The sequence below is a fragment of the Alligator sinensis genome, unplaced genomic scaffold (genome assembly GCF_000455745.1).
Source record: "Alligator sinensis unplaced genomic scaffold, ASM45574v1 scaffold952_1, whole genome shotgun sequence".
NCBI lineage: Eukaryota > Metazoa > Chordata > Crocodylia > Alligatoridae > Alligator > Alligator sinensis.
This window is the reverse complement of record NW_005841999.1, coordinates 2740608-2755504: the sequence shown is the minus strand read 5'-3', so window position 1 is coordinate 2755504 and position 14897 is coordinate 2740608. Positions and strand designations below refer to the sequence as shown.

Sequence of the window (14897 nt, the reverse complement as noted above, 5' to 3'; positions counted from 1 at the left end):
AAAGAGAGACGGAGAGAGGGAGAAAGAGAAAGCAAGGGAGTCTCCCGTCCAACCCAAGTATTTCAGACACTATACCCCACCACCTATTTTAAGCAGCCAAGTCACTTTATTGCAAACAGTCGACTTCTTTATGAGGTGTACTTATGAGATCCTGCTGATTATCATTATATCAGAGTGTTGTGGAAAGGGGAAGGGAAGAGGTTAACATCCATAAGGCACATAACAAGGAGCTGGGGTTTGGACTGTATACGTTATTTACCTTTTTGCTCCACTTCTATTTTAAGCATCGAAGAAAAATAAAAAAGTGCAAGGAAAAAAGAAAGAAGATTAACATAAATTGACTATTAATCTAGGATTAAATTAGCAACAGACGCTAAATATAGGGAGAATAAGAACTGCACTATATTGGATAAAGAGAAACAGACAACAGGAAAACCTAGCAGGAGAAAGATTCTAAGGTTACATAAGTGAACATGGATCAATCATTTTAGTAGATTAAGGAGGCAATACAGATATGTTGGCATGTAGTTTCACTTAGTGAGCCTGAATAAATAATGAATGACTTTACTAATGCATGATATACATATTCTTCTCCTTCCCAAATTCACAGCATAAATCCTATCAAGTTGTTTTTTAATGCTGTATTAATATAGTATGTGTGTATGCGTGTGTGTTTGTAAATATATACATATTAATTAAACAGAATATATAAATAAATGTGTGTGCTTATAAACCCCTCCCCGCAATTAATCCTTTGGGGTTTGTTTTTAGTTTTTTCTTGTAAGGGAAGTTGCTCATTTTCTTTAGCTTCCTTAGGTTGTCTCCCCATTCTCTCCTCCCCTCCCCCTGGCATGTTAATCTTGAAAAATACTGTAACTTCTCAGTCTAGAACTGCAAAATCAGACTAGGAGGAACAAGCGAAAACATCTAGAAGAAAGAAGCAAAAGCACAGTAAGGAAGAGGAAAAGAGAAGAAAAAGTTAACATCAGATATTCTTCAGCATCATCGATTAAGCCCGAAACAGCAAGCTAGTATGCAAAGACAATCAGACCAAGCATTTAAAATAAGTACCCATCCCCACCAGACACGCATCAAAAATGGAAAATGCCTTTCTAAAACAAACCTGATTAGCAGAATTAAATTACTAAAACAATTATTTTCCAAAGATGCTTCAAGGAATAGATTACAGTTACATGGAAGGTGTTATACAACCAAAGTCCAGCTAGTAAATAGTTTCTCAATAATTACTACTCATATAAAGTAGTTCACATTGTTAGTGGGCTTTGAAGTATGTCTGTCAGTTTCATAAAATGATCTGGATAATGCCAGTTGCACTATTCTTTGTAACAGCATCTGTTGATACAAAGGACATATATCAAAACTATTTGTACAGCTATTACAACTTTGGCATTATGGTATTATCCATGAAAGGCATTTGTTGTTTCAAAAAATATTCTGGGTTTCCAGTTTCATTTAACAAAATTACATATGATTATTTTCTTAGAATGGCACTGGATGATCCATCTAATGTTTCTTTAAGGGATGATTCAAGAACTTTTTTTGACTAATGTTCTCAAAATGGATGGTAGTTTTCCTAAACATTGCTCATTTATACATTTTCAGATAACATACTTCTCTTCCTGCAATTTGCAATTCTGGAGTTATCTGAGTAAATAGAACAGAATTCTTATGTTTCCACAACTCAGTGTTAATGACTTTCAGATGATTCTGTCTGTGAACTATTATGCATGAGCTTATTCCTCAGCAATGAGAAATATTGTACCTGCTTAGAATTAGTAATAGTAGGACAGGGGCAAAAAGACAGGGATAACAAAAATCATTAGTGGCATGTCTGCTCTGAGTACATTTGTGTACAGCTGTACGTTTTTCAGGGACAGATGGGCTAATTGAAATAAACAAATGCTTCAAAATCCAATCAATAGAGAGAGAGAGAGAGAGAGACAGAGACAGAGAGAGAGAGAAACACTTTTAAAATGGATTCCATTGAATTCTTGAGTCCAAATAAGGCTTAAAATAAAATTTCATGTACAGATTTAGAAAGCGGTTCTTCTGATGTGCTTATTAATCCTAAAAGGGCTGACTTCAGTTATTCAAAGTATCAACATGCATTGTGCAGCATAATTGAGAGAAATGTCAAGTAGGGCATTTCAATTTCTTTGAAATTTAATCAATAACCTTCTTATTTTAGGACAAAGAAATGCATATCAGATTTGTCGGGAATTCCATTTTTAATGGTGATTCAGCTGAGCATACAAACAAATATTTTTATTGAAGAGGATTAGAAAAATGTCAGCAATAGATCTGAATTTTGAGATGCAAACAAAGAAGCTTCTCACTGAGGATTTCTTTATGAGGGCCATGAATACAGAACCCAGGACGCCCAATCAATATGCATGATCTGAAAGGCAGCTATGTATTTATGGAGGCCAGAAAGACATAGAAAAGCTAATATACTACATGCTGTACAAGGGTGACACGTTAAATCTGATGTGTGAGAGCTCATACCTTTTCCCATGAAACCCGTACTACTAGCACTATTTTTTACTGCCTCATGGGCAAAAAGCAGTCACCATGATTTGAAGTAAGTTTTCCAAAATTGTAATAATTAGAGGAAGGGAGGGACCAATTCAGAAAAGTGAGAACTGGAATCTGAACTGTTTGGTTTGAAAATGTTTGAATCAGTCAAACATCTCCCCTTTAGCCCAACTTTCTGAAATCCTTTAATGAAGTTCTCATGTTGGGCTAACTGCTATTTGCAAATCTTGTGATTTTAGCCATTTCAGGTGGCCAGACAGAGAGGGAACACAGTCTCCCAAAGCTCACTGCTCTCCAGGCTGAAATGTGTAACAGAGAACATTGAGTTGGAAGAACATAAGGTTACGTTTTGTGGGGTAGGGGGAAACTGGAATACTAAGATAATGTGAGGTTTGGATAAATGGAAATATTTGTCAAACTGGTTTGCCATAAGTTTTGAGAATTGTCAGTAACTGGAGATAATTCCTATGACAACTCTGTAATGACTCTTGGTGTCACCTCTGTACATCCTGCAGTTACGACTTTCTAAACTTTACTTGAAAATACAAAAGATGTCCAGAGACTTGAATTATACTAGCACAGGATAATTCGAGGGGTATGTCAATGGAATTATCACTAAAAAACAAAACAATAGCAATCATTTTCAAGTAGAATACTATGTGTTACAGGTCAGGCCGCGCTGTGGCTCTATACTTCTGATAACTGAAAAAGAAAAAGTTCCTGTAGATACGAATACCCAATGAGTAGAATATATCCATACTTGTCTTCCTAAAACAGCACAGAAAATTATTTTAATGTTTGAAAATAATATTTGCATAATACTTTCTCTATGGACTAGCCTACCGGAACTGGCTCCATGGACAAGTAACCTCTTGGCATTTGTCTGATCTCATGCTTTGGAATAAGATGCATTGCCCTTTTTTCTGGGCTTTTTGGGAACAGAAATAATGCTAAAGTAAAAGTGCCGTTTATGAAACAAAATAATTTAGGTTAGATCTGGATGTCACTCCTCACAAGTGGCACAAGAAAAATGGTTATAACAAGCCACCACTACTACACACATGAGGGAGAGTACTAAGGATCAGTGTATGCGGTAGGCTTCCAATCCTACAAATGGCATAGGAAAAAAAAAATCTCCAAAGCACCCAGTTCACAATGACACAGGAATACAGAGCAGAGATGAAAAGAAAAGATGATCTGTGTTTGGCCTTTAACTGATGCTCAATACAGCTAAAATGGTGAAGCACTATGAAGAAGCATTTTGATTTAAGAAGTTTACATTATAAAAGTGTGTGCAATAACCAGTACGGACAGTTTTGTACCGACTTTGCTTATGCCAGAACTCACACAATTACTATTTTGAAGTGTACTGCTACTTGAGCATTTTTACAGCTCAGATTTGGCTGTCTCCCATGTGAAAAGGAAGTGTGATTTTGGTTTTAGGGTTAGACAACAATAACTGTATTGCCAAATTTCCCATTGCAAGCATAGCCATTTTTCTGCTGAATCACAGGAAGGAGAAGCCACTGCAAAGAATGACCTAAAACAGTTTTAAAAATCTGAATAAACACAAATTAAAAAAAAAAACCAGATATGTTTCAATTAAAAAAGAATATATTCATTACTGTACTAAAATAATTATGATACAATTGTAAAAAGTAGTGAATTCTGGCATTAGAAACATACTATGCAAAACTACTGAAGTAGCCAGAAGCTACTGATTACTCAATCACAGTTAATTTTAAAAGTATGTTTTAAAAGATCATTTCAAGTCACGAAACAAATGTTCTGTTTATAATAAATGTTATATCTATTTCTTATTCTTTCTCCTATCCATTTGTTTTATGTTTTTAGTTTACTGATAAATTATTAATTTTGAACCCACATCTACTTGTGCCCTCAAGCATGACAGCACAACAGTTTCTTACAAAATCTAATAATTCAGGCATTCACCTCTGATACCTTAGTGGTGGGTTCTGCCATGTACCAAAAGTAACCACAACAGCAGGTAGCCTTTCAAGTAGATCATGATTAAAACTGAAGTCAAATCCTCTTTAGAAAACTGTAAGCCAAACCAATTTGTCAGCAACTGGTATTGGGCAAAAGTACAAATTTCTATCTGGCCTATTGAATAGCTAATTCAAGTTTGTTTTCTGGAAAAACAGTAGCCTTAAAAGCCAAACACTTAAGAACACAGACAGACACTTGGCCAGCATCACACTATGGCTTCCTTCCACACTTCGTGAAGCTAATTGGAGGCCCTAGTCTGTAAGTGCTCTGCATGCATAATGGTTCTGTAGGCCATAAACATATGCTTCTTTAGCATGTAATACTGCTCCAGCACTAACTGTGAAGGCTAGGGAAAGTGAACAAGATCAAAAATTGTATACTTACTGTAAGGAACACATTCATATTGGACTTCAAGATATTTGTATGTTCCAGGACAGGGATCAGGGAAGACATCTGACCCAGTAACTACTATACACTGTGTTCGGTTGTTACACCTGTAGAGGGGAAAATAAGGGTAATTTAAAGGAAATTTTAAGTTGCAAGTTTATGCTAACGTAGTGCAATATGGTGCTGATTTTCTTCATACATTGGTCATTCCAATTCAATAAAGCACTAGAGTTAATTAAATATGAGGCTACTTTATAGAAAGTTTAAAGGCGATACCTTATTTACCTGGAATGCAATGTGTCCTGAAATAAAATAATTCTGCGTGTCAAAAACAAGGTGTGTAAGAAAAAATTATCTTTCCTTGACTTAGTAACTGAGTAGCAGCAACAAGGAAGCTAACCCTGCTCACTGTTCTACTCCTTATGGAACATGTGCACACTTTACCAAGATTTTGCTTGTAAGTGGCACATTCCAGTTACCAGCAAAAGTTTGTTAGCGAAGAGGTACATGTTGCACACAAGGAAATATGGTGTTTTTAACTTAAATTTTGCTTATTTCTAATGTTAACTCACCTTTTTTGATTGAGGAAACCACCCCAAATAAATATTGGCTTCATATGACTCCCTATGGCAGAGTGTTTTGGTATAAGTTTACATTTTAAAATAATGTGTAATAACAAAAATGAATGGTTTTGACAAGGCTTTGCTCATACCATAACTCATTCTCTTGCTTTTTAAAGATGTATGTACTGCTCAATGTGTGCGTATCTCAGAAAAGCTTTGCTTCCTATACCAAAAGGAAGACATAGTTTTGGTTTGAAGGTTACTGCAGACAAAGAACATTAAACTTCACACTTAAATTACTATATTGTTAAACATCCCAGGACAAGTATGGCCATGTCTCTGTTGGATTACAGGAAGAGGTAAAGAGTGACCTTTTGAAGAAATAAGAAAAGCAGTTAAAAATGATGGATCAGCTGAAATATATTCAAACTAAAATACTGTGCAAGAAAATCTCTCTTTATTTCATTAAGTGAAGAGATCTTTTAAAAACCACTGAATTGTGATATGAGAACAAATTTAGTGCAAATATCTGCAATAGCCAGAAACCACTGAGTTTACAATGCCTTGTACACAAAATAGCAAACGTTAGAATTGGCATCAATTTCAGATTACTCAGGTATACGAAATACAAAAATAATATTAAATTTAAATTTATATTAACCTCACACAGTTGCAACAGAGCGCATGAAACTTAATAAACACTGTAAGTTTCCTACACAGAAGCAAAAAGAAACACAGAAGTGAAAATAAATGGTTAGAAAAACATTGGTGACTAAAAGAAAGAGTTTGGCTGATTTCATTGGTGAGTTCTGTTTGTCAGCAAACTGAATAAAAGAAGCCCAAAGTTAAATAATAGTCTAGCCTTTGACTCCAGTCATATATTAAGTTTCCTCTTACCACCACTTCCCACACTCCTGAATACTGGATCTCAAGTTAAGGTAATACATCTTGCTACCAATGGATTTTACAGCTGCCCATTGCCAAGAGATGCAAGATCACTCTGTTCTTCAATTCATGCTACCTCATAAAAGATCAGCTATAACTATAACTGATAACTCTCCCCATTTCTTCTGTAGCAGTGGTTCTTACTCTTTTTAGACTCAAGGCACCCCTCCAAAAATACTCAGAATTTAGCAGCACACCATTAAAAATTTAATTTAGATAGATTATGCATATTATAATCTATATATTACAAACCTATTATTAATTCATATGCTGTAGTATTAATTTTTGCATATTAGTTATTATGTTTAAATGATAATAGTATTGAATTGATCAACCTCTATGATTGTACGAAGAACTAAAAGTCCATTTTGTGCTTGTTCCCTGCTTGATATGAGTAGATGAACTTTGTATGCCCTGTGTACATGAGTGTCTGTGAGAGAGGGTAAATGGTGAAAAAATGGTAACTATTTGCATGAAAACAAAAGATTTAATTGATTGTGTAAGCAACAAAGCACCAATGTATGTTACCAGACAGTAAACTAATTAAGCTAATTAATGGATGGCTGAAGAACTCATCTGTAATCAGGTGCAAAGAAGATAGTAAGAAGAAAGAATTTTGCATATCCTTCCATTTGAACTACACAATGACTGAAATACCAACTCGGAGATGCAAGCAATGCTTCAAGGCAAAGATACCAACAAAGATACCAACTTTACTGGAATGACCTCATCGGAGATGCACTGGAATGACCTCAAATTGAGATAACTAGAAGAAACAACCTCTAATTAAAGACTGAGTATGGAAAAATCCCAATGCTGAACAAAGACTTGAAATCCCTATAAAAGTGAGATGCAGACAAGCCAAGAGGCGGAATCCACTCTCTGCAACATCATGGAGCACAGGCATGCATGCCTGTATACCCCCGCTCCTATCATCCGCAATAAGCCTGGACCCAGCCATCCAGTGCTAATATTGAGTAACATCTGCTGGTAACTATAACATCTTACTGGAGCAGTTCTGTCTGTATGTCTGTCTATGTCTGTTTGTACGTATGCTTATGTGCGTCTGTTTGTATGACTGGTGTGTCCAAGCTTATGCATCTGCTTCATGTCACCAATAAACACGGCATTTTGCCTTATCTCCCTTTATTAGGTCTCACTCCTAATTGGAGCTATTGGCAATTTTAAGTAACAATGTTAGCAGTAGAATAGGTCATTATAATTCTACCATACTCACCCCACTACCATCGCCACCAGTCAGGTGGAACTGTGTCACACTCCTGCAAAACCAGATTGAGAAGCAGCTGTGGCAGGATTATGTGCTCTTGCTGTAGTCAGTCCTGGTCTGACCTTGCATGGTGTCTCCTAGAAACACAGGCACATGGGCAGGTAGAACTGTCCCACATGCCTTAGTTTTAAGGAGGCAAGTGGGAACAGAACTGATTAGCAGCTGCAGCAGCAGCAGCATTTCATTATGCAGGCAGGCACATTCTTCTTGGTTCAACTCTAACGTGCATCCTAAAAAATGGAGCAATATGGCATAGCTCTACCTAATGGCAATGGCATTTATTTCCAGGCTGCCACTGCCACAGGGTGAAACTGTCCTGTGCGCCTTTTCAGGAGGCACATTGGAACCAAAGCAGGACAAGCTACAGAAGAAACAGTGCAGCTGCCTAAATAATGTAAAGCATACAAATGTGCCTTTCTGCAGCAGCTGCTTGTCAGCTTCCTCTGGCAATATCTCCTGAAAACAGAGGTGCGTGGGACAACTTCACCCCATGGCAGCAGTTATGGCAGGTTCTTGTTGCAGTTAAGAACCACTGTTTTACAAATAGTAGAGTAGATCTATCAGGACTGAATGAACAATATATATTCTCCTTGTCATATAAATTCTCAAACAAGGACCTTACTAACTTTACTAATTTGGTTTCTATAGAGCCACTAAACATTTGCTATTAAGACTGTCAAGAGAAGCAGGGGATGTCCAGGTTTTTTTGCATGCTAAACCATAGGAACAACATAAGGATTGATAAGAGGGGTCTATCTTTGATCTCCATCTCAATGCTCCCCTTCACTAGGGACAGAAGTTGCACAATAAACTAGTTTAAGTGATCAGAAAACTGGTTTAAACCTGTAACAGAACATAAGTTTAGTGCACATAAATCAGTTTCAAACTGGCCAAAACTGATTTAAGTTAAAACTGGTTGAATGTAGCATCAGACTTAATGATTTGGGTCAAACTTGTTTATGGAACTTCTGTCCCAGACCCCTTCCTGATTTAAGTTAAACCAGAGTCCCCCAGCATCCCAGCATGCTTTTCAGCCCTGGGCTGTGCTGTGCTGTCTGTTTCAGACAGCAGGTCTGACCCTGCCCCTCTGCTCTCTAACTGAGCAGGGACGCGGGCATGGCCAGACACTGGCACAGCATGGCCCCCTAAGGCTAAGTTGGCAGGGAGGGGGTTTATTCCCCCTTTCATTCCCTCCCTCCCCTCTTCCCCCAGGGACCACAGCAAGGGTCTGCCTGGCCCCTGTCAGGGTCACTCCCCCGTCTCAGCTACAGTGGCAGGGGTGGGGGCGTGGCCAGAGCTGGCTGGCCAGCATGGCCCCACCATCTGCCTGCCTCACCTGCAGCAGAGGCGGGGTTGGGGGACAGAGGCTGGGGGGCTAAGCAGGGCTGACCTGCTGGTGCTGCTAAGGATAGGCAGAGAGCGGTTGGTTCAGGCTGGGCCACAGGGGCAGGGCCCTTCCCAGTCAGCTGCAGCTCAAGCTGGGATCACAGGAACTATGCAGCTGGACTGCTCCCAGCTGCTCACACCCAGGCCAAGCTGTCATGGAGCTGCAGGTGGCTGGGAAGGGCCCTGCCTCCATGGCCTGGGCCAGCCCCTACATGCTAACCCTGCTCAGCCCCGGCTGAGGCAGGCTGATAAGGGGGGCCAGCCCAGGGGTGGGGTCCTTCCCAGCCAGTTGCAGCTCCATAACAGCCCAACCCAGAATGCACAGGTGGTGGCTGGCCAGGCAGCAAATACAGGCAGGTGTGCTGGCAGCCAGGCTGGTCATATGAGATGTGCCTGTGGCTTCCCAAGCCATCTTGGAGGCACTGGCAGCCCCAGAGCTTGACAGCTGCCTGTGGGGCTCATGTGCCCACAGTTGCCACCATGCCCCCTGTCCATCACTGCATGCTGGCCAGGGCCAGGGGGCTATTCTACCTGTGTCCAGCTGCTGCTGCTGCCTCTGCTACAGTGCATTAAGTGGGTGGGCAGGAAGCTTCAGCCTTGCAGCTTCTGCCCAGGGCATGGAGCTCTGGTTCCCACTCCTGGCTGGATGGATGGTGGGGCTGACCTGGGCTGGGCCACACGGGAGGGCCCTTTCCAGCTGGCTGCAGCTCAGGCTGAGGCCACGAGAGCTGTGCAACCAGATTATTCCCAGCTCCCCATGCCCAGGCTGGGCAGGGCTGTCACAGAGCTGCAACTGGCTGGGAAGGACTTTTCCCCCCGCAGCCCAGGCCAGTCCCTCCATGCCCACCTTCAGAGCACCTGCAGCTGGCCCCGCTCTGCCCTGGCTAAGGCATGCCCTTCCCAGCTGGAGCTGGGTCTTGGGCTGGAGCCACAGGAGTTGTGCACCTGGATTACTTCCAGCTCCCTGCACCCAGGCCGGGCTGAGCTGTCAAGGAGCCGCTGCGTTGGGCAGGGCTCTCCCCCTCCTCCCCTGCCATGTAAATCTGCCCATGCCCCTGCTCTCGCTGCCAGCCAGGGGCTGGGGTCTGGCCATGCTTCCTCTCTTCCCCCCCCCCCCCGGTCTGAACAGCCTAGCAGCCCTGCAGGCCAGGGTGGGGGTTTAAAATCCTACCCAATCACACTCAGGCCTGCCCGCACACCCCACCCCGCCAAGCTAAAAGGAGGTGAGGGCTTGCTCTAGCACCCCTCAGTTTCTACCATAAGTCACTGCATAAACCTCATAAAAATATAGGCATGTGTCTGTATTTTCCGAATCAACAGTGAATGTCTGTTCACGCTGCAAATTGGTTCAATCTATGCAGGTTAGACTAACCTGCAAAGATTGAATCGATTCAGGCTTGGGCTTTTTGAATGTTTGTTCCTAGCCCTTATCACTACCCCTTCACCAAAATGTAAGTGCAGGTAACTCATACAGCAGCTATGCTATTGATGCTGTGTGGTATAGTATGTGAAAAGAACAGGAAACTAAATCACAGCTGCTCAGAATAACAGTACTTCCCAAAGAAGTATCATTCACAAGCTTCAACAAACATTCTGGAGAAAATAAACTGCAATGAGTGGCTTATCCAAAGTCATTTTTAATCTTCCCTGGCCCCTGACTCATACTGATGTGAGATTCTGCACATAAGACTATGGAGAGAGAAAACATTTTTTATGGCTCTGAAAACACAGAATGCAGCTGCTTTTTGCCCTCCATGCACCTCTTGCAGCTTAAGGTTGTCTATTCTGTAATAAGCTATGCAACGGGTTGTAGGGGCAGAATAAGGGAATGAGGTACAAAATCTGTGATAGCTCGTTCCTACTCAGATTACAGTATGCCACACAAAATCATTCCTAAATGAACCAATGAGAACACCTCTGAGATAAAATTGTAGTTATTTATGTATTTATTTTTACTATTCTTTGTTCGATTAAATGAATTAAAATCTTGCTTTAGTGAAAACATCACTTTTAAAATCAGACTTCAGATAATGGATAAGTTTGTACCAAGATTTCCATCACTATGAGCCTGTATTAAAATTTAATTTTACACTTAACTGATCAGCATTGTGGACAATTAGAAGATAGATATACTGATTGGTCACAATAAAACCCATACACAAATTGAGTGGAAAAGCCCAAGATGGACTGAAAGAGATTGTTTAGCTAGGAAAAAGAAGATCTTACAAAAGCAATATCAAGGGAGTGAGTAGATATATTCAAATCCATTGGAAGATGTAGAATCTTGTTTTTATTTGAAATAATACTATTTATCTCTCCTTTATTTTCTCTCCTGATAGATCTGAGTCTTATCAGTTATCACCAGTAACAAAACCCTTAAAATGTGGAAAACTTATCTGGCCAGCTATTTAAGGAAAAAGGAAAGAGATTAGTTCAGATAAAATGGACACGTACTAGTGATTCTTAAAAACAAGGCAGTGTTGATGTGATGATGCTGCAATGATGGTCCAGGAAATACGCAAGAGACACAGCTGAGAGAGATTTTAGACAAGCTTTTGGGCACAAGGTATCCTTCATCAGGTCTGAAGAACCTCTTAAAATTGTGTAATTTATAGGGACCTACCAATATCAAGGAGGTAGGCATACAATGTGTGACTTTCTGTGGCAAGGCCCCCAACTATACTGCTGATTGATAGAGAGAGGTGCCCTTCAGGTGGCCCTTCCCCTTGCTGCTGATTGGCCAAGAGAGCTGCCATTCATGCAGTTCTGCCCCTCACCACTAACAGTGGGGGGCAGAGGGCAGGGGAGGCAAGGCTACATGACAAGCAGCCTGCCTGGGGCAGGGAGGGGAGGTGCTGGTTGGCAGGGCAGCACAAAGGGCAGCAGTAGTCTCAGCAAGGGCTGTTCCACCTAGCTCCAGCTACACACAAGATGGCAGCCACCCCCTCATCCCTCCCCACCCCTATCCGCTGGGGCATAGGTGCCTACCTTAATGGATTGTTTTTATTAAGGTAGGTATACACTAGTATTGTCTAAAATTTCTAAAAACAAAAGCAGTGTCCACAAAATGGACTCTTAAGAGTCTGATCCTAGAAGTACAAGTCATCTGCAATTTCCACTGATGTCACCTCTCAGACTCAGGCCTTAGTTTATTAATTTGCATGTATGGAAAAATAGAATGCTTTATCAATAATTCAGGATGAGTTCTTAAATAATCACTTTTATTTTGCTGAGATATGAATTCAGAAGAAAAACCATTTAGCAAACACATATATACACACATGCCCATCTATATGCATACACACACACACACATACATACATATAAAGGGAATTAATTTTAGCCTACAGAGATTATATTTACAAAGACTTGTGATACAATGAATTTGTCACTTACAAGGAAATAAACCCGATTCGTAAAACAGTCTATATAAATGCAGTAATAGTTGATTTATAAAAACTAGTATATGTATCAAATTAGAAAGCCTAGTTAGGAAGAGAGTAATTGCAGCACTGAAGCAATGACAAACTAGTTGCTTATATTAACAAAGTTTTGCAAAACAAAATATAAGTGCAATTAGCTGCTATATTGTAAAAGTAATAACTTACTGTGCCCTCTAACACTATCTTTCTCCATCATTTTAGTATGAATAAACAAAGATTAAAGTTTCAGAATGCAGTGATGTTACCCCCAGTAATGTCAAACTGAACACAGAGTTAAATGATCAACTTCAGTGCAATATTTGAACTTCTTTCACCTCAGGAAGATGACGGTGCAAATGTAGGAATGACCCCTTTGCATACGAGATGAATGAACCAAGAGAAAACTGAAGATAAAGTAAGTGGCGTCACAACTGTAGCAAGTATCTTGTACCCACTACACTGTCATACCTGTACTGCATATATAGTTTCATGCATTTGGCTTTAAGGACAAATGCATTTCCCATACTAATCTGTCTGCATTCCAACTCTAATCTTGACTTGTACAATTCCCAACAAATTGCTTTTGCTCTTCTTTTGATTATCTTATGCTCATTATTACACTTTACCAAGTCCAAAGTATGGAGATGAGATTCCATATGTAATCTATTGTGTAAGGTGTTTTAATCAATAGTCTTGTTCTGCTGATTAAGCAGAGGCTTCTGTTTTGGAAAGATAACATTAGTTTCTCCTGTCATGCTCCAAAAGCCATTGGGAATCTTCAGCAGATCATTAGATATGCTACAATAAAGCTTTGGTACATTCTCTTTTCTTCCTTAAATTACTTCTTCACTGTCCTATCATTCCCCGTCACCGCTGGCACTGCATTATTATTACAGCTCCCCTGAAACTTGCACTAGAGCTATGTCTCCAGGCCATAGGATGCCATTTTCAATTGAGGCTTCTGCTTGAAAATATAAATTAAGAAAATTTCATTATCTCCTGCCAGGGGCCATTATTCACCACTGTTCTAAGGAAGATTAAAAATGCAAAATCTACGGACTTGAACAAATACTCCAGCATTAAAATGAAAAGCTCAGTATATCATGACAGGACCAGGAAGCTGAAGTAGTACTGAAATTCAGAGAGCTAGATACTGGAACTACTTTAACATTAGATGGCACAAACAGACTGAATGAGGAAGGAGGTTATATTTAAAGTTCCCCTTAGATGTTTCTTAGCTTTGTTGCTGTTTTACACAGTTGAAACATACACTAAATAATACCATTTAGCAATTTAGCCTTCTAAAACCTTTTGTTATGAGCATAAATCATCTTCCAAGTATAATACACTATAAAATCCAAAGTCATGTCAAAGAAGATAAAGGTTCATGTCCAGCTACAGAGGTTCTCTATATATTTTTGTTTGTATATTTCTAATCCTGTAGATTTTTCTGAACATAACTCTTCGTAGATAAACATGTAAAAAATAGACATTAGTAAACAGTAAACTAAATCGTAAACAGAGAACAGCACTGTATAGGCAGTACAGATTGCTTACAAATAGTGAAAGAATAAACTGATTTGTAAAACATTTTGGAATTCTGATTACTCCATGTATCCAACTAATGGAAAACAGATAAAATATTTTAAACAGTTCCATCTTGAATGGTGACTTGCTCAATAGGTTTCAACAGATAAGGTAGTAGAGGAAACTGATAAACGAAACAATAGCAAATCACCAGGACCTGATGGCATTCACCCTAGGGTCCTGAAGGAACTCAGACTGGAAATTGCCAAATTCTTAACTGTAGTGTGCAACCTATCAATGGGCATGTCTACACAAGATACTACAGTGACATAGTGTCGGCAGGCACAAACCATGACACTGATGCTACTATGCAGTAGCTCATTGCTACTGCGCAGTAGAGTCTGAAATGACCCATACGCCACTGAGACTGTGCAGTAATGGTAGTTACTGTGCTGTAGGGCTGTGCAAAGCTTTGGTAGCCAATTCGATTTGGAGGAGATACAGCCCAATTCGAGGACTGAATCTCTGAATCCAAATTGAACTGGGAGACCAAGTGAAAGCTCCAAATCAATTCAAAGCATCTGAATTGATTCAGAAAAGCTTCGGCCGATTCGGAGATTCAGTCATACAGTAAACAGGCCTCCAGCTCGTGAGTCCCTTGGGGTTGGGGGAGGGAAAGGGTATGGGCTTGGGGAGGGATTGGGGCTGGGACTAGCTGTCCAGCCAGGGCAGTGGGGTGTGTCACTTAGGGAGGAGGCAGGGGGCATAGGATGTGGGCACAGTAGCACTGGGAGCGGGTGCTCAGCCCTGCTT

General features: G+C 40.2%; 1 protein-coding gene across 19 annotated transcripts in view; it reads right to left on the bottom strand.

Moving 5' to 3' along the window:
- The window catches only part of ADGRL2 (adhesion G protein-coupled receptor L2), a 203627-nt gene that overhangs the window by 66817 nt on the left and 121913 nt on the right, over positions 1 to 14897 (bottom strand). For 11 of the 19 annotated variants that reach the window (XR_003093569.1, XR_003093570.1, XM_025201631.1 and 8 more), the window contains exons 4-5: positions 4951 to 5060; positions 260 to 274 (exon numbers count right to left, since the gene is read on the bottom strand). Coding sequence is in view for 16 of the 19 variants with exons in the window: in XM_025201631.1 (XP_025057416.1) it covers positions 260 to 274; positions 4951 to 5060 (125 nt within the window). In the remaining 3 variants the exon portion in view is untranslated. The remainder of the gene's footprint in view (positions 1 to 259; positions 275 to 4950; positions 5061 to 14897) is intronic. The other 8 variants (XR_003093571.1, XM_025201637.1, XM_006021619.3 and 5 more) reach the window with 1 other exon arrangement.